General features: G+C 35.3%; 2 protein-coding genes across 5 annotated transcripts; one reads left to right on the top strand and one right to left on the bottom strand.

Annotated features, from left to right (window-relative positions):
• The first annotated feature begins 1,021 nt into the window (after positions 1-1,021).
• Positions 1,022-14,718, top strand: LOC128027172 (protein phosphatase Slingshot homolog 3). 4 transcript variants are annotated; one of them, XM_052614496.1, is made up of 16 exons: positions 1,022-1,041; positions 3,016-3,135; positions 4,120-4,157; positions 4,260-4,443; positions 4,979-5,094; positions 6,357-6,425; positions 6,889-6,954; positions 7,255-7,531; positions 8,829-8,957; positions 9,044-9,090; positions 9,209-9,355; positions 9,596-9,796; positions 11,352-11,520; positions 11,631-11,726; positions 12,296-12,388; positions 12,467-14,718. In XM_052614496.1, the coding sequence occupies exons 2-16, from the start codon at positions 3,088-3,090 to the stop codon at positions 12,608-12,610; spliced, it is 1,824 nt and encodes a 607-aa protein (XP_052470456.1). In that variant the 5' UTR covers positions 1,022-1,041; positions 3,016-3,087; the 3' UTR covers positions 12,611-14,718. The 4 variants fall into 4 exon arrangements, with proteins under 4 accessions (XP_052470456.1, XP_052470453.1, XP_052470455.1 ...); XM_052614493.1 differs by lacking the exon at positions 1,022-1,041 and adding an exon at positions 1,584-1,757; XM_052614495.1 differs by lacking the exon at positions 1,022-1,041 and adding an exon at positions 1,762-1,909.
• Positions 14,719-15,347: 629 nt separating this feature from the next.
• Positions 15,348-16,951, bottom strand: LOC128027173 (39S ribosomal protein L18, mitochondrial). The gene is made up of 4 exons (XM_052614497.1): positions 16,694-16,951; positions 15,991-16,159; positions 15,604-15,838; positions 15,348-15,500 (listed from the first exon to the last, which is right to left on the bottom strand). Exons 1-4 carry the CDS (start codon positions 16,788-16,790, stop codon positions 15,429-15,431), a joined length of 573 nt encoding a protein of 190 aa, XP_052470457.1. The 5' UTR covers positions 16,791-16,951; the 3' UTR covers positions 15,348-15,428.
• Between the last annotated feature and the right edge of the window lie 2,009 nt (positions 16,952-18,960).

Below are 18,960 nucleotides of genomic sequence, written 5' to 3'. Positions count from 1 at the left end.
GTATTCCATAATAGCAAAATGAATTAAAAAATATTGAATAATTAAAGAACACACACATATATATGATTCTGATTCTTTATATATATGATTATCTGAATGAACAATATATATATATATATATATATATATATATATATATATATATATATATATATATATATATATAGTTCATTCAGACTGATTCGCGAATGCGCGCATGCAGAGGCAGGATTTATCGCAAGAAACAATCATAATTAATTCAGCATTTATCAAATGCGTGAATATGTGATTAGTAATGAGTACTAACTAGCGTATATATATATATATATATATATATATATATATATATATATATATATATATATATATATATATACTCTTACTAATTAACGTCACAAGATAATATATTTGCATGCATAATCCCCATAGACAATAAAAGCTAATCCCCGCCTGCCCGCGAAATACTCTGACCTGCCCACAAACACTTCCGCTAGTTAGTGTGTTTGGCCGAGACGAAACTGTTTTCTCAGCTTACTGGACATTTGAAGAGTTCCCACCATAGATTTTATAAAAACAGGTTCCCACACGTGCACCTCAAAGTAAATAGAATACCTGAAAATGATAGTAAATTCACCTAAATGTACTTATAAATACTTATAGTGTGTAAGTAATGTTTATTTAATCAAAAACTTGGGACAGGAGTTTACATTTGATTAAAAAAAAAAAAAAAAATCAGAAAACACACACACACACACACGCATATATATATATATATATATATATATATATATGTATGTATGTATGTATGTATATATATATATATATATATATATATATATATATATATATATATATATATATATATATATATATATAACATGAGTAGGGTGTTCACAATGAAAACTGCAATCAAAGGTGCATTTCGTGTACCTGATGAACCTATTAAACAGAGGAAAAAACAAACAGTAGAATGCTGAATGGGGCGGGTTTACCCGGTGGCTCGAGCCGCAGACGGAGTGGTAGTAAATGACGTCAGTAACGCTACAGAAAACACCTTCAAATGTGAGTTCAGTGTCTTTAAACAGTATAGTGCTAACGTCGTCATTCGTTGTGTGAAATGTGTCCCTGTTTGTAAAGTCTCGTGTTATATGTTTTGTATATGAAGTAGAATCCGTCTGTTAAGTGTTAGCAGGGATCCATTCGGTACACTTTTAATATTTGTACACTAGAGTCTAGACGGTGTTTAGAGCGTGATTAGTCACTCGTTGCCTCCTACTGGCGTAACTATGTAAAAAAAAAAATCAATATGTCAATCAAATTCAAGGACTGGAAATAACTGATGTACAAAGTATTAGAGAATGCCACATCAGACATTTTGAGTGGAACATGTGCAATTGCAAGCAAATGCATTTCGTTTGTTCTTAGTGTGAACACAATATTGATATGTAAACACTTCTTGTTGCTGTTCCTTGTTGCATTTTTAATGTGACAAGGCATTACGTTACTCAACCTCCGATGAACTAAATAGTATGTCTCTGTCGCTTTAATAGACGAATAACTCCCGATCCGCCTCTTCCATTTAAGGGCACATTTACTTTTCTCGGCCGAGAATAAGTCTTCCTGGTTTCATGATATAGTAGTCTGCCTTCCCCTTTAAATGGATTTTGGACCAATGCAAAAGTTGTGGTCATAGGATCAAAAGAACTAACACGATTTTCTCGTGGAAGATTCAGTTAGGAGGGAATCCTTTTCATTTTCACAGCGTTTCAGCGCATCAGGTAAGCGAACTCTCCATGTTTAGTCCGCCCTCCTTTGCTTTTCTTAAGGAACTGGAAATGACAAGGCTCGAGTCTGTTGTTGGTCAAAACAGCTGTGTTGGAGCTTCATAAGCATAAAGCCTCAGCCTACAGGCATAATAGCAGGACATTAGGTATGTGGCAATACTCTATCGCGACTGAACTGAAAAAGCTAACATGCATAGATTGCAAGTTTGTCTTGTAAAAGAGCAAATGCTTGAGCTGAGGTATTTTAGACCGTATCAACATGACGCGCGCAGCCTCATGCACGTATTCAACACATCGAGCGCATATTTTGATATCTACTGATATTTCAGAGTATGTGGGATCGGTTACGCTTTTTATTATAATGTGTCATGGATATGGCGAAGAAATACACGGTATGTCTCTCTCCATCTTAGACCGCAGAACCATTTGGTCGTTTATTTTCGGTTATCTGTTTCGTTACGTGATTTGTGTTTTGAATTAATAGCACGTTACACTAATGTAATACGATACACTCTGGCGTTCCTTGACTTTTAAGACATTAAAAGCACGAATTCATTTAGTTTATTTTGTTTTTACACATTATAAATACTTGATACACTATTTTTTTTTACATTATTATTATTATTATTATTATTACTATTATTGTTATAAATTATATCAGATTAAAATTGATCCCACTTCAGGATGCATTGACCTTTTGACCTTAGATCTGAAATTATCGATAAATTAAATTCATCCTGCAGTGTCATAATTTTGACAGTCAGTTGAAATGACTTTTGAAATAGAGTTGATTTTTTAAAATTAAAATTAGTATTTATGATCAGAAACTGTTTTTAATTATTAATTTGAAATTTGAACAGAAGTTGTAGTGTTAAATATAAGTTTCTTTCTATGGTGAAACCTTGTAGAAAATGAATGGAAAATAAAACTGCTCTTATAAAATTTTATTTGACCACCTGAGGTTAATGATAAACACTCTCTGAAGGTTAATCATCTCCTTTCTCCCACTTTATAAATAAAATTACATCATTTATTAAGTTTTTAGGGCCTGTTTTGTACCCTATTTGTGAAAAGCACAAATAGGTGGCGATTGGATTTTTGGATGTTATTAACAGATTCTGAGACTGCTCTGAAATAATTCAGTCTAGTTAAACATCTTGATAAAGTATTGCATTTTCAGATGTAGTACCATTCATCAGTCTGTGTATTTAATAGTATTTTTATTTGTATTTTTTTGTCCTACTCAACCCAGTAAACTTGCAAGGATTCTGTTGAGCTGCTCAGACTCATCTGCTGGTGTTAAAGCAGGATAACCGGCTGTGGAATGGCTTTGCTGACCTTGCACAGAACGCAGTCTATTTGCACAACACCGGTGAGTTTTATTTTGCCTAATGAAAATGTACAAATGTACTTCTAAAATGCTACAGAAGAAAATCTGCACTGTTTGTGTGTGTCAGTTGCAATTCTCCTCACATTCTTTCACCCTACTCCCACTCCCTCCACGTGTGTCCATTTACTCTACACCTTTTTCTGTACACAAGTTTATCTATGATTTGTTAGTGCTCCATAGCTTTCCAAATTTTACTGTGAATCTGAATTTGATAATTAATTTCATGCTGTTCCAGAAAAAAGCCCCCGAATTATGTGAGGATTCTGCTAAAGAGCCAAAATGCCTGATAAATTGAATTGCAAACTGTGTATCAAATAAAACACTATGTTTAGACTATTTTGAGTAAAGTCTCACCAGAGCTTTAACCTTAAACCTCATTGCCCCTCCTCTCCACCCCCCTCTCTTGCTTTTCTTCTTGTCTCTGTCGGGACACGTCAGTCACATAACAGGTAATGTTACTGTCTCCACTTTCATTCCATAGAAGCACTGATAACAGCCTCTTTGGTGTCCTTCTCTCTGTCTTTCTCTCACTCTATTTGTCGTCTTTAGTATGAGCTTCCTCAGTGTCTTATCATGCTGTCACTGCATTACAGTTGGCAATTTTTTTCCAAAAGCCTTGTCATTGTGTTTACAGGTTTCCTTTTTTCATGAGTGTTTTTTTTTTTTTAACCAAGTCACTCATCTCAGAGTGAGTTATGGGTGAGAAAAAAAAGCTAAAAAGCTCTTCCCAGATGCAAGTTTTTATTCAGATGTTTTGGCAAATAGCACTAACTGATTCAGATGATCCAGAGGAGTCGAGCAGAATCTAGTCTGTTTGCAATTAATTGCATCACATAATCAATTCACCCACCACCCATTTTTAACATCACCATTCGCTGGGCAGATCTTATAATAATTATAGATCTTATATAATTTCCTGTAACTTCTTATTCAATAAATTGTAATCAGCTTAATTTTATTTTCAAGGATGAGCCTATTCCAAGAAGAGGTAGACTTCAGAAAAGGTGAGTGTTTGTGATAGTTTCAATCATGCATGTGTAATTTAGTTATATAGTGTTTCCTCCAGAAATGCGTAACTGATTAAGTTTTTTATTTCCGCACCCCAGAGAAAGTTTTGCCCTGGTTAAGGGGGCAGTGCTCCTGGTGGGAGAAGGAGAGAGGGAGGGATTGCAAGAAGAAACCGTACCCTCTCTGCTAGGTCCTAGACAAGGAGGCCGAGCCTCTGACACTCAACACAGACATTTGCATGCAATGATTTCGTTACTACGACCGGAGGACACAGTCAAACTGGTTAGGATTTCCTCAAACAACTCTTGTTTAACTACATTGCCTTTCACTGTTTAGGATTGATGAAACAATTGAAACAAAGCCTCTGCTAAATAAATGTTATAATCACAAATGACTGGAAAAAGAATGGGTCTGAATGTACCTCATGCATTTGCATTATTTATTGTCTGTGTGAGATTTATGGAAGTGTTTGCACTTGCTGCCTGGGTTTATTGAGACAATGTTTTGCGTATGTAACATCACATGTTCTGCAATGTGGTTTCTGGAGACACTTTAGTTTGTTCCATCTTCTGCTATGCAGAAATGACAATAGCTTTGCTTTGTCTTTAAGAATACAGTTACACACAATTCAGCTTACTGTGGCTTAAAAAAAAACTGTGTTGAACAACATGCATGGGTGCTGTTCTTGAATTATAATAATGGCAAAGATCTCATTATAATTGCTAAGGGATTTGTAATTATCCTAATGAATCCAGCTCAGACTTCTGTGTCTGATTCATTTGCAATATAACTGAATGTCTCTTTCTCCCTGCCTCAGGCTGTGCGTTTGGAGTCAGTGAGCCCAGTCAGAGTGAGGTATTTGCTTATCGTTGGCACACTTATCAAAAAACAGGAGAGTCTACTACTTGGCATAGACTTCCCAGGCTCAAACAGGTAGCACATCTATATAAACTAAATTATTAAAAGGGGTCCTGTTATGCTCTTTTACAAAGTCTTGATTTGATTGTGTACTACAACGGCATCTCATACTAGGTTGTTCAAAAAACAATATTTCTTCACATATTTTACATTATTACAATACCTCTCTCTCCTGTCTGGCATCAACAGCTCGAATAGTTCCTGTATCAAATGAAGTCCCGCCTTCCGAAATACGAAATTTGCTGTGATTGGTTAGCTGGGCCAGTGTGTGCTATGATTGACAGTACTCGGTGCCTGGTTGGGAAATGACATGCCCCTTACCATAGTCGCCTGCTGCGAGCTTCAGTTGTAAATATTGCGTCAAAATCAAATCAATTTGAGCGTGATTTAAACCTAGATGATTGTAACCACTCTAAGTTTGTCTGCCTTGGGAAAGCTAGTGTGTCTCCTGCATAGTGATAACACTCATGGCCTTCTCTAGTGCAGCTCAACCAGGTCTCATCCCATTCATCGATATTTGTGAGCTCAGAAATCCCGGAAAACATGCGTTGTAGTCCAAACGATGTCGTTCAGTTTTTTTATTTATTTATTTATTTATTTTTTTATATCTTCTTTTGAATTGGACTTTGAGCTTTGTAACTTTGCAGACCTTTTTTATGTTCAAACTGCAACATTACAAACTAAAGTTGAAAAAGTGGAAAAGCATAATAGCATCCCTTTAAGTCATCATAAGCAGATTTGATTTCATTAGTGATGAACGGAGAAATATTAAATTGTATGTGTGACATGCGTGTTAAATGTTTGTATACCTATTGTCTTACAGCCTAAATACTATTGCATTTTTGATAACATTTGTTCACAACACAGCTGAATCAAGGAGACTGTATTTATTCTGCTATTTTAGAAATGGAATGTGCAGATATTTAGAAAATGTGGTTTTTATGTTAAGTAGCAGTTTCAAAGGGATAATTCACCCAAAAATAATTTATATATATATATATATATATATATATATATATATATATATATATATATATATATATATATATATATATATATATATATATATATATATATATAATTTACTTCTCCTCATGTCACTCCAAACCTGTATTACTTTATTTCTTATGTGAAAAATGTTGGTAACTTTTGAGTTTTTGTATATGGACAAAAAATGCGGAGACATTTTCAAAATATATTTTAAACATTTTATGTTTTTTTTTTCAGCCGGTCAAGAAACGTCCCTCACTAATTTTCTCTCTCTCTCTCTTCCTCAGTAATGAGTGCACTATTGGACTTGTCTTGCCAATATGGAGTGACACACAGGTTTACCTAGATGGAGATGGGTAAGAACATAAAACTGATTTATTCTGACCAGAAATCAATTAATAAAGTGCAAATATATGATGATGATAATAGCAGGGAAAGCAAGAAAAGCAAAAGTGTTTAATCTTAGTAATATGAAAGTAATCTTGATATCATTATCTGTCCATCAAAGTCAAATTTCACATAGCTTTTAAATTGAAGACAGCTTAAGTACAAAGTCTTTGCTTTTTTTTATAATTTTTTTTTTTTTTAAAGAAAATCAGGAAACCATAAACACTAAAAGTACTAAGCAATATAACTGGACTTAATATAAAATGTCAAAAAAATGGAACATTTCAAATAAATAGACCTGTGCTTGGTTTAAATGGAAAATCTTCCACTTTAGAGTTTGTTTGCGTAGCTCTGTAAAACTTAGTACACTGTTGAAACCTCAGCCACAGAGTTCTGCTTTTCTGACAGTATGTTGCACTTGTTCTTTTACAGAGGTTTCAGTGTGACATCTGCAGAAGTGACACGAATCTTTAAGCCTGTGTCCATTCAGACGTTGTGGTAAGTTTTAAAGCAGGAAATGCTGAGGAAACGACTAGTTTCCTCAAACAGAAACGACATACAGTGTGACTTTGGTCTCGCAACTGCACACACTTAACTGCACACAGTTATCATGCCATTTGTTTTATTATTCTGATATTGACGATAAAACTGTCTTTCTTCTGGTCTTTAGTCAGTCATCACACACTCTATTAGACATCTGCATAAAGCATCTAAATTAGCTATTTAACTTGTAAATGTGTTTGTGGTTTGTCGACTGCTTGTTCACAACACTCTCTTGTCTCTCTCACTTTGCTCAAGGTCTGTGTTGCAGGCGCTGCATGGCTGCTGTGAACGGGCCGTACGTGGGGCTGTCATACCTGGCTGTGGACTGGAGTGGGCACAACATTACAGAGAGAATGTGGAATCTGACCAGCACTGCCTTAATGAATGGGCGGCCATGACTGGCCTGGAGTCAGTCAGGAAGGACACTGTAGGGCGATTGGCATCAAATCGGGAGTCAGTAGAGAGGGAGATCAAAACCCAGCTACGAGATATCATGAGGACTGAGGACTTGGAAAACATTACCTCTAAGCAGGTAAAATGAAAGAGAGTAAGGCTTTACTCTGCTTTTCAAACAATCTTCCACAACGTCACCAAGCTCTCCCCTCGAGTCATCTATAGACCACTTTTTATGATCCAATTATTTCCTAAAGGATAAAATCAAGTTTCACACTATTATTTTGGAGTGTAAATAGGGCATTTAAGAGAAGTCAAATGGTTTAGAACACAATTTAATGTTTACTTTAAGACTTATGTATGTAAATAACATCTGGAAATGTAAAATGCACTGTAAAAATGTTACGGACATTACAGACTAAAACACAATGCAATGGAGTGCAAATTTCAAAATACAGGTAAAACACCTGTTAAAATTCAGACCAGAGAAAATTCCTTTTTCCTTCAAATGTTTTTATTTTATTTTTTTACAGTATGTTATGATTGTTTAATGTTTTTTTTTTTTTTTTATGGTTGTGATGTTGGTGTCCACCCTTCCCTAACAGGCATTTTCAAAGCCAGTATTGCATTGTGACATGCTGCAAAACATTTCATAATTTGCATGTTTTTGCAGCTTATTTTCAGACAGTGTGGGCTGGATTTAGTTTATGGCCCCTTTAAGGTCATTCAAAGTACACTAAAATTAAAAACTTTTTTTTTTTTTTTTTTTTTTTTCATTTTTGAAAGAATTCTCTTATGGGCACCATGGCTGTATTTATTAACAAAATACAGTAAAATATGAATATTGTGATATTGCTACCATTTTAAATAACTGCATTCTGTTTTAATATATTTTAAAATATAATTGTATTCTTGGCAAAGCTGAATTTTTCAGTGGGCATTACTTCAGTTTCACATGATCCTTCAGAAATCTTTCTTGTGTGCTGATTTGGTGCTCAAGATGCATTTTTTCAGCATTCTAGAAAATTCCAAAGAATAGCATCTTGTGAAATAGAAATCATTATTATTATTATAAGTGTCTTAACTGTCACTTTGATTAATGTAACGTGTCCCTGCTGAATGAATCTATTAATTTATTTCAAACAAAACTTACTGACCCCAGTCATTCAGTCGAGCCTGAAGACGCTACTTTTTAAGACTCTCTTTTTCTAGAACTTACTTAAGGTTAATGCGCCTGGGCTTGTTGTCTTATCCATAGAATCTTTGTGGTATGAACATGAGCAGCATTCGTGTAGTGAGATGCTTGATTTGATGTTTGTAAGCACTGTATATCATGTGACTTTCCATTTAATGTTATTTGTATCCCAAATCAAATGATCTAGGAGCTTCTAGCACCATGCAGTTGAGCTTCAGTAACTCTTTCTGTGTGTTTGTAGGTGCGAACAGCCCTGGAGTCCAAATTAGGCACCGACATGAAAGACTACAAGGAGTATATTGACAATGAGATGATGGTCACGATGGCACAGATGGACAAACCTTCCAGAATCTTGGACTACCTTTACTTGGTGACTGTTAACATTTGTCTTCCGCCTTGTCTGCTGTACTGTTGAAAAAACAGTCATTTATCTATGACGCTCTTTTCCCCCCAAAGGGTTCCGAATGGAATGCTGCCAACTTTGAAGAACTACAGAAGAACAAGTATACAGGATCATTTTAATCAAAGATCAAATGGATGTATTTGAAATAACTGAGTTATCCTTTTAAATGAACGTTTTCTGCAGCAGATTTTTTATTTTATTTTTATGGTTTTTGGCAGTGTGGGCTACATCCTCAACGTTACCAAGGAGATTGACAACTTTTTCCCAGAATCCTTCACCTATATGAATATCAGAGTTTACGATGTGGAGGCGACCGACCTACTCTCACACTGGCCCAACACATACACGTTCATCAGTGACGCGAGGTGCTCAACACACACAAACCCACACACACACTCCTCTTCCTCATTTTGGTCTATAGATGACATGCATTTAGTTTTTGTGTTTGCTGTCTGCCTTCCCTGACTGTGAAATGCATTAGTTTATATTAAGGCACACATGCAGTGTTTAATACTTAACTACTTATGAAATATATTTGCGTATGTCTCTGTGCTCTGTCTCATTCTAATATATCATGTCATTGTTTTGTACTGATGATAATACAGGAAGCGTGGACAGGCCATACTGGTCCATTGTAAGATGGGCGTCTCTCGCTCTGCCTCCACAGTAATTGCTTACCTGATGAAGCAGCAGGGCTGGACATTAGAGCAGGCCCTCCACCACGTGAGAGAAAGACGGCCTATAGTGCAGCCCAATGAAGGTTTCCTCAAACAGCTGCATACATACAGCGGCATCCTCAATGCCAGGTGACTTACACTCTCATAATGGTGGTGTACTTCATACTTGAACAAACAAGCATTCACACAGGAAAACTGACATTTTCCCACTTGTGTAGTATCTCAATAGATGTTCAGGTACAAACAAGTCGGGTCTGGATTATTGTTGTTCAACCGTGTGTACATAAGGGAACTGAATAGTGCAGATAAACAAACTTATCTCAAACCGTCACAGCCATGTAAGTTTGGGATTCTGAAAGAAGTCTCTTATGCTTACCAAGGCTACATTTGTTTGATCAAAACTTATTATTGCAATATAAAAGAGCTGTTTTAATATATTTTGAAATGTAATTTACTTCTGTGATGGCAAAGCTTTTTAGCAGTCATTACTATAGTCTTTATTGTCACATGGTCCTTATGTGCTATTTACTGCTTGAGACATTTCTTATTATTGATGTTGAAAACTGATGGTTAATTTCTAAAATTTAAAGTAGAAATCTTTTGTAACATTCTAAATGTTTTCACTGTGGCTTTTTTTCAGCAAGGTCACACTGAATTAATCAAAACAAAAATATTAATTTATTTCAAAAGAAATATCACTACTGAATTTAATTGAACGATAGTGTATACATTAAACAGCTTTCTGAAATCCTATATTCTGATTGATCAGCTGCAGCATAAACTGTATATTAAATAATAGACTTCCGATATATGTATAAAATATGCATTTTATTAGACACAATTTGGTATTTGCAGAGGCTTTATGCAGCATATTGTATGCAGAAGACAGATTTGCAAAAATGTATCGGAATTAATTTCAGCTGCAGTCTCTTTCTTGAAACATTTAGTTGGGATATCAAGACATTTTTACACAAAATGGGACAGAAAAGGCTACATATTTATCAGTGATAAATTGAAACCACTCAGAGAATTAGGTACATATATATATTAGTGGTGGGCCGTTATCGGCGTTAACGTGCTGCATTAAGGCGAGACTCTTATCTGGCGATAAAAAAAAATATCGCCGTTAATCTATTCTCAAATGTTGATGGTGTCTGAATAAATGTAGCTTTCATTGTATATTTCATTTTTACATTGAAGACTATCCAGTGCTATTTTACATTTAATTATTTGGTTGCTGTACCTTGACACCTACAAACTTGAAAAAAACGTAAACATTGGTGTGAAACAGGCGTAAGGTTGATTGCACCTTGTGCAATGTGGAATTAGTTTACAGCTTTTTTCAAGCACTTTGTGATGTATTTTGGAAACAGGAGATGAGCCCCTTTTCTAATGCACCACCTAGCTTGATAAACCCCTTCTCAAAAACTTACTGTTCGTCAATTTTATTTGGGTAACACATATTCTGAATGCTTTCGTCAGAATTCGAATGAGCCATTTTAATTTAGATTAATCTAGATTAATTTCAAGATCAGTAAGATTAATCTAGATGAAAAAAAATAATCTATGCCCATCTCTTATATATATATATATATATATATATATATATATATATATATATATATATATATATATTCAGTAATAAAACTGAATTTCATTCCAAACGGTGCATTGTGTCATGCAGTAAACAGCGCCACAGTGACCTCTGGAGGAAGAAGTCCAAGCCAGACATCCGTCAGCCATCTGTCCACGATGAAGCAGCTGCAGGGAGTGAACATGAACAGAAAGAGGAAGAAGAGGAGGACTTAGTAAGCCTAGAAGAGGAAAGCAGTAACGAGGAGGAGGAAAGAGATGTAAGAAAAAGTCCTGTAACATGCCATTTTCATGCTACTCAGTTTCTCTTTAATTTCCAAATTGGTTTTACCAAAAAGTATGTTTATTTCTATGCCTCTGTCATTCTCAGACCTTTGATGAGCAGTTGGATGAGAGTGTTCCTGACGCGTATGGGGCAGATACAGCTACATCCAACCCACTTATTACAGTACAAGAAAGTGATAAGGTTCGAGCACTCAGAGGCCACCAATTTAAATTCATTACATGTAACTTTTTTAAAGTCCTTCCAGATGTTAATGTGGTTTTCTTTACTATTGCACAATCCTGCATCATATTTGCTAGTCAAATTGTTTCTTAGTACTTCTGGGGTCCTGATTCCAAAAAAATAGTGCATGTTTTCCTCTAGCACATCACACTTTCTCACAATATCATGCATTTCATTGCATTTTTATTACTTTTGATAATCATTTGCAAGGTGAAGAGGTCTTGAATTATCCCTTAAAAACCTGCCACAAGGACACGATGCCTATCTTTTTCTGAGCCGCGTTACAACTTTTGTTTCAATTCTCAGATGACTTCCATATATTTGAGTTATTCTGACGGTATGAATTATTTTATTTCTAATCCTGACTGTACAGGATGGAAAGTTTTTATAGATTTTTTTCGAATACCTCATAATCAAATTCAGTAATAAAAAGTTAAATTTAGCTGAATTTCAGTTTTTCAGGATGCAGGGTTTTGTCTTAAATAATGGTTGGGGTTTTCATGAAGGATTTTTTTTTTTATGTTTGCTAGGTGTCGACTAGCCCCTGCAGAAGTGGCAGGATGGATTTGTTCTCTCTAATGCAGTCTATTCAGCTTGACGATGATGACCGAGGGATCGATGAAGTGAGAAGAAAGTATTTGCAAAACTGATTAATAAAGCACATAAAAACAAGCTTTAACTGAAGAATTCCTGTTGTTCAGATCAATGCAGGTCTGTCTCCTGCGCAACATAGACGGAGTCACGGAAAAAGAAGCTTGACTCATCAGAGAGCGCATGTTGATGTTTCTCCTGAGCCGAGCAGCAGACAGGCACAGAACAGCAGCCAGGATGAAGCTGGTCTCTGAAGCACTTTAAAAAAGGGCCGTGTTAGGAAATCTGGAGAGGGGGGAATAAAAAAGTGAGGAAAAGGTGAGGAAAAAGAACACCCATAGGGAAACTCTTGCACAAGTCTTATCCTCCTGATTGTATCATTTCAAGTTCTATGAAAAGTCATTGCAGAATAAAATTAAGGAATTTATTCATATAGATGCTTTATTAGGTAATTTTACTATATTTAATATTCAACACATGAAAGCACATGGTTACATATCAATGGATGTCTCACAGATTTTCTCTTGCCTGTCCATCTAGCCCAAAACTCTTAAACTGTGGTCAGTTTTAGGTGGATTGTTGAAAAATAATAATAATAATAATAATGATCTATAATGGCCGGTTTCTTTCAGCCACCCCTTGTCAAGTGAGTATTGTTAAAGGAACTGTTTTCCTCAGAGCACTATCATTCAAAATGTCACATTGTGCCTTTTGAAATATCTGTGTCCTTTTGCACCTTCATACTGAGCCATACAATTCAGTTTACTTCACAGATTTTAATATGGTATTATAGTGTGAGTGGAGTGTTTCTCTGGCTGTTATCTCTCATGTCATTATTATACAGAACCATGAACTATTTCTCTCTATAGCGTTGTTTCATGTTGTTTTTAATAAATTAATAAGAGTGTGATTGACACATTTTAGGAGTCCTATGCAATAATCTACTTTATAGCTGTTTCTTCTCCAAGAATGTGAAGCTTTATGCTGCCTCCGTAGAGATCAGTGAGTGAAAAAGTGAAGAGGAAGCAATCAAGGATTTAAACTTAAATTTCATGTACACTACCATTCAAAAATCTGGGGTCATTAAGAAATCTGTGCTTTTTATTCAGCAAGGACGCATTGAATTGATCGAAAATTATGTTTATAACTTTTTTTTTGTTTAAATTTTGTTTTTGTTTTTCTATTTAAAAAAAAATCAGTTACCAAAAAAAATGTTAGCACAACTGTTCTCAACATTAATGATAATAAGAAATGATTTTGAGCACCAAATCCGCATATTACAATTTCTAAAGGATAATGTGAGATTAAAGATCGGTTCAATGGGCTGTTGAAAATGTACCTTTGGCATTACAGATGTAAATTACTTTTATTTTATAAATGAAAAACCTGTTATAATATGCAATAATATTACACATAATATTACTGTTTTTTTTTTTTTTTTAAGTTTTTTTTTTTTATCAGATAAATGCAGCCTTGGTGACTCCAAACTTTTGAACGGTTGTGCAGTTTCTAGACAGTGATGTAGTTACTCATGCTATATCATAGGTTTTTAACACTTGGAGCTATTTTCATATTAAGCAGGCGTTGTTTAATATTTGTTTTTAACCTTTACAGTATGCAGGAAACAAAACCTGAGAAGAATATCTTTTCTTTAGAAAAAAAAAGTGTGCCAGTTATTTAACCTTCTCTGCGGTTTCAATCATTCTGCATGGTTCAGTGCCTTTAGTTGATAGAGGTGGACCACAATAACTACATTCGTTGGTTTTAATATTCGTGCAGTTAAAACTAACACAGCTAACTCCTACATATTACGTGTCTTTAGCTACAGGGGTGGTTGATTTGTGTCTTTGCATGATATCTCAAGTCTGTATGCATGCTGTTTGTACTGTATGTAAGCCTTTTTGTGAAGCATGAGTCCTGTATACAATCTGCTGTAAAACGTTGAAATGTGTAAACTGTCATTGCACAAAGTGCCAATGTTGTGAAACCAAAGTTATGTTGTCGAATGTTCCTTGTATTGAGGCGCCGCTGGTTTTGTAGTTCTTTTCCACATGAGAATGTTTTAAATTATGTATTAGCGATAGATAATGACCTACAGCCTTCAAAATGCTGATTTTCCTCATCTTATGTATAATGTGCCATGCCTTATCGACTTCGAAAACGGTTTATAACATTTTATTCTGATGTAACTAGATTTTCCATTGTTGGTATCGTTAAATATCAAGACAGGGTAATGCTTTTTCTATTTATGACTGATCTGAACTTATATCTTTTTAATTTGATATACATTGTTGTCTGTGCTATGAAAAAATTTAAATGAATTTATAAAGGTGGCTTGAGAAATGTCTAAAGGAAACTAAAACAGTTTCAATGATTGTAATTCATGATTGTTTTACGTTGTAAGATATTCCTATTCTTAATAATGCTACTGTAAAAGTGTGTAGAAAGTTCACATTCATATACTAGTGCTTTACATATATTACTGGAAATGTCTTTACTAAAATTCTAATAATAGCAACTAAGCTTTATAGAGCTATACTTGTAGTTATTTGGCCAGACAAACAGGTCATAAATTGTAGCTAAGCAATAATCTAGGAGTGGTGGACTAAAACTAAGCCCAATACAACTGTATCTATCCAGAAATATGACAAATAACTTGTATACAAATTTGAAAATATGTATTTTAATAAAGCACCAAAGCAGGGCCATTAAGAGTCTCTGCAGCTCATTAAGGCTGCATATATTTGATAGAAAAAAGTAGTTTGCACAGTAGTATTATTTGCAGTGGCCTGAAGTTTTTTTGTCATTGTTTTTGTCTGAAATGCATCAGTAAAAGCATTTTAAGAACCTTATATAATTACAAACAGCACTTTAGAAACAAACTGAAAACCACTGAATCAATTCACTGTCAACCCGAAGATTTAAAACCCAATAATCAAACAGGTATAACGTGTTGAGGACACCTATGTAACCAACTCAATGAATACACAGTTTGAATATGAGAATATTTATATTTACAGACAAAAGCCACATTTCATAACAATAATAATGGTAAAAAAGTGATGCTGCAACTTAAATGAATTTTTGTCTTTGTTCACTAAGCATGATGCCGCCCTCTTTCAGTGCTGTCCAGAATGTCTGATTCTGCAGTAGGGGAAAAAACATACACAAATTAATCTATAAATTTACACGATAAACTGCCCATTAATGTGTAGTCCTCAAAGAACGAAAAGAAAAGAGAACTCACCGACCCCGAGCGAAACTTCCACGGTACCTCTCGATAAACAATCCTTGTGATCCCTGCGTCCCGACACCGCTGAGCAAGCACCTCACCTACGGCACGACAAGCTGCTACAGACCGTGTGGAGCCCAGCTCACGCTTCAATGCCCACTCCTTCGTGGAGCAGGACAGCACAGGATCTACAGAGTCACCGGAGAACACCTCAGCTGTGATGTGATGCTGTGTGCGCCTGAACACCAACCTGAGGAAGGAACGGTGAAGAACAAAATAGCATCAGTTCAATATTCATGTACAGTGTACATTTGTGTTTGTATCTGGAAAAGGCTTTTAAGATGCTGTTTGTAGATGTTTTATTATTCACATCTAGTTCCAGTCCTCACAATGCATACCAACCTGTGATAATATTGTCTGGAGGGCCACACTGTAGCCCAGCCTCGGTCCTTCACTGCCAGGGCCATCTGTTCCAGGTTTCTTGGGTTTCGGTTAACAAATGTTTTATCGATGGCTTCATTATCTCTAATCACTGGTTCCGGCTCAGGTGCTGTCTGACTATATTTCCAAGCTGTTGGAAAGAGACGCATTATATACACATTGTGTTCTAGAGGTTTTTAAACATGCCATGCTGTTGTATTTGCTCAAATTTGTGGAGAAAAATAAATAACGGAGCTTTTCAATGCAAAATAAGTAAAATTATTAATTCTAATGAAAAATAATCAATTTATATTAAATTCTTAATCAAGGAAATTATCAAAATGACCACTGAAACTGAAATGGAAGTTATATCATGTCAAATTATAATAAAAGTAAACTGCTGAAATCTTTTTGATGAACAGACTCGAGATTCGAGTCACTGGGTTGAATCAAAATCCCCATCTGTCTTTAGGTTTACACAGTAAATCAGCCGTTCTCGTTTCTTATTTCATTTATTTTAGGTACAAAATAGTTCGTTTTCTGGGAGGAAAAAAAATTTTTTTATAAAGCAGATTTTGTGTCTACTAATCAACAGCTATAATCTTTCTGTCGCCCGTTTTAATTAAACACACCCTGCAGCAGAGAGTAAATAGATATAGTTGAAGGCTTTAGTTATGTTACTTACATGATTGACAGTGAATCCACGCAGCTGTGGCCGCAGATCGCTGACATTGACCCAACAACGTGCGAACACCGCGGCAAACATCACTGAACAAAGCCATTTGACAGCGGTACAAAATACCTTTAATTTTGGTGACAAATTATAGTTGTTATTGTTTCTGTACAAACGGAGACAGCATGACCCTTCGTATGTTATTAAAACGATTGGACCACTTTCTAGTGCGCAGCCATTTTGATGTCACACAAAAACTGTTCCGTGCACAATCTAGGAGTTTGCATGGGTTCCGCTTAGAAATCATTAAAAGCAATGAAAACGCTTTATAACATTTTAATATCAAAAGGCGAAGGTATGCTCTACTTAAACTTGAGGTATTTAATAAAACATTCTTTAAGATCCTTAAATCACAATTATTGATATGGTAGAGTAACTAGATATTACACAAGATGGCACTAGTACCCTTCATCATTGGCCTACATTCACACGTCTGGTCATTTAATAAGACAAAAAAGCGTATTCATTAGTTTCAATTGCTAATAATTTGTGATGAACCATGTGAATCAACATACTCTTACACCTGCGGTGAAGTTCATTGAACACATATCCAATACTGTATTTTTCTCTCACAATCTCCACAGATTGTTTTAGCCCACTTCTACATTTTCAGGCAGCTGGCTCACCTTTTTGGACATTAAGGGATTTTCTGCATGGCTTGCCATTTTAATTTGGCCAATTTGTTTGTGCTGCACTTTTAGCATCCTTTGAAGAGGCTGTGCCCCTAGATAAAATAAATTATCTTTTAGGTTCTCTTGCCATTTGAACAAGCATGACCCTGTTACCCAAATCCTTGCTCTCAGCAAGAGCTACAGCCTACTAATGTTGAGCACTTTACCCATATACTCCTTCAGACCATTAGAAACCTTGCATTTGTGGAGGAGTGCGCAGCTGTGCAAATCATGAGCTTACACACTCCTCTATATTGTTTCCCCCTTCTTTAAAAAAAAAAAAAGGTTAATCAAATTACTTTTCTTTTCATGTGGGCTATCCATAGATCTTTAATGAAAGGATATTTCTCTGTCCTACATAAACACCACTGACAGGAATATCCAAGCCGAAGGAACAAAGAAAAACTATTTTACTACTGTACGTTCACATAAACTAAATATAACTCTCACTACTTCAATAATGTTGAGAGCCTACAGTGGAAATAAAATAATAGAATGAAACACTCTAGCATTCCAGGTCAATAACTTGGACGTGATGTGTGTGTATGTATCCATCTCCAGAAGGCTACTCATTCACACAAGCTCAAACCTTGTCTGCTACCTGCTCCACTGCTTCATATTGACAGAACTAAAAGTAAAAAGTAAAAAAATAAATAAAAAATCAATGGACCCAATAGAAACAAAAATGTCAAGGTTTGTGCAGAACTAGAGAAAAATAGTTGAAAACAACCTTTCTTCAAGTTCCTTTGAACAAAAAAGAATGCAATTTGACACAAAACTGTATTTATATTATTCAAAAAATTAAAAATCTTGTTATGGGGAATAAAATGTTCTTTGAGATGAAAGTGAATGGTGAACACTGTTGAGTAACAAAAGTTGGGGTTAGTTAGAATTAGGAAGAAAGAGATAAATAGCACACTGTTATTCACAACAAGTTAATTTGCCACACTTGTTAGAAAATAATGCCATTCAATATATATAATTAACATAATAAACTTTGTGGTGAACCAAGGTTAATTCTTGTTGTTATTGTTAAGGTGCTTAACATTTCATCAGGCTCAAGGTGAAAGGAAAGAGTGAAACAGAGGAGAGACATGAATAAGGCCGGCTGCAAAACAGAAGAAACACTTGTCTGGAATGTGTTGGAGATGTGTTGCTATGCAACAGGGATTCCACAATGGTTACCCAGACATGGTTTGATTTGATGGTGTGGGTGAGGGAAAAAGTGACACAGCCTCCCACATCACACACACACACACACACACACACCCCTCAGCTCTGTTTGAAATGTCAGAGCACACACCTACACATACAAAACACAGTGTCACTTCAGGAAATCTGATTCATATTCTCCTTACAACTCAAAACATGTTTTCAAAAATGGAGGTTAACTTTTGGTTATACACATGACAGCATTAGCACAAACACACACACACATGCACGCACACATACACACACAAACACACTTCAACAGTTAATTTAATGTAAACATAAAGCCCTATCGCAAGAATGGATATTAAATCTAGAGGTGTTCAGTGATCAATAACA

This window comes from Carassius gibelio, chromosome A14 (assembly GCF_023724105.1).
Source record: "Carassius gibelio isolate Cgi1373 ecotype wild population from Czech Republic chromosome A14, carGib1.2-hapl.c, whole genome shotgun sequence".
NCBI classification, from domain to species: Eukaryota; Metazoa; Chordata; class Actinopteri; order Cypriniformes; family Cyprinidae; genus Carassius; species Carassius gibelio.
This window is presented reverse-complemented; position numbering and strand designations above follow the sequence as displayed.

Excerpts from the sequence above, each read along its gene's own strand:
- LOC128027173 (XM_052614497.1), bottom strand. The coding sequence starts at position 16,790 with ATGGCTTTGTTCAGTGATGTTTGCCGCGGTGTTCGCACGTTGTTGGGT. Across the intron at positions 16,160-16,693 it reads GTGGATTCACTGTCAATCAT|CTTGGAAATATAGTCAGACA; the intron begins GTAAGTAACATA and ends TCTTTCCAACAG. Across the intron at positions 15,501-15,603 it reads GGAAGTTTCGCTCGGGGTCG|AATCAGACATTCTGGACAGC; the intron begins GTGAGTTCTCTT and ends CCCCTACTGCAG.
- LOC128027172 (XM_052614496.1), top strand. The coding sequence starts at position 3,088 with ATGGCTTTGCTGACCTTGCACAGAACGCAGTCTATTTGCACAACACCG. Across the intron at positions 7,532-8,828 it reads AAAACATTACCTCTAAGCAG|GTGCGAACAGCCCTGGAGTC; the intron begins GTAAAATGAAAG and ends GTGTGTTTGTAG. Across the intron at positions 9,356-9,595 it reads ACGTTCATCAGTGACGCGAG|GAAGCGTGGACAGGCCATAC; the intron begins GTGCTCAACACA and ends ATGATAATACAG.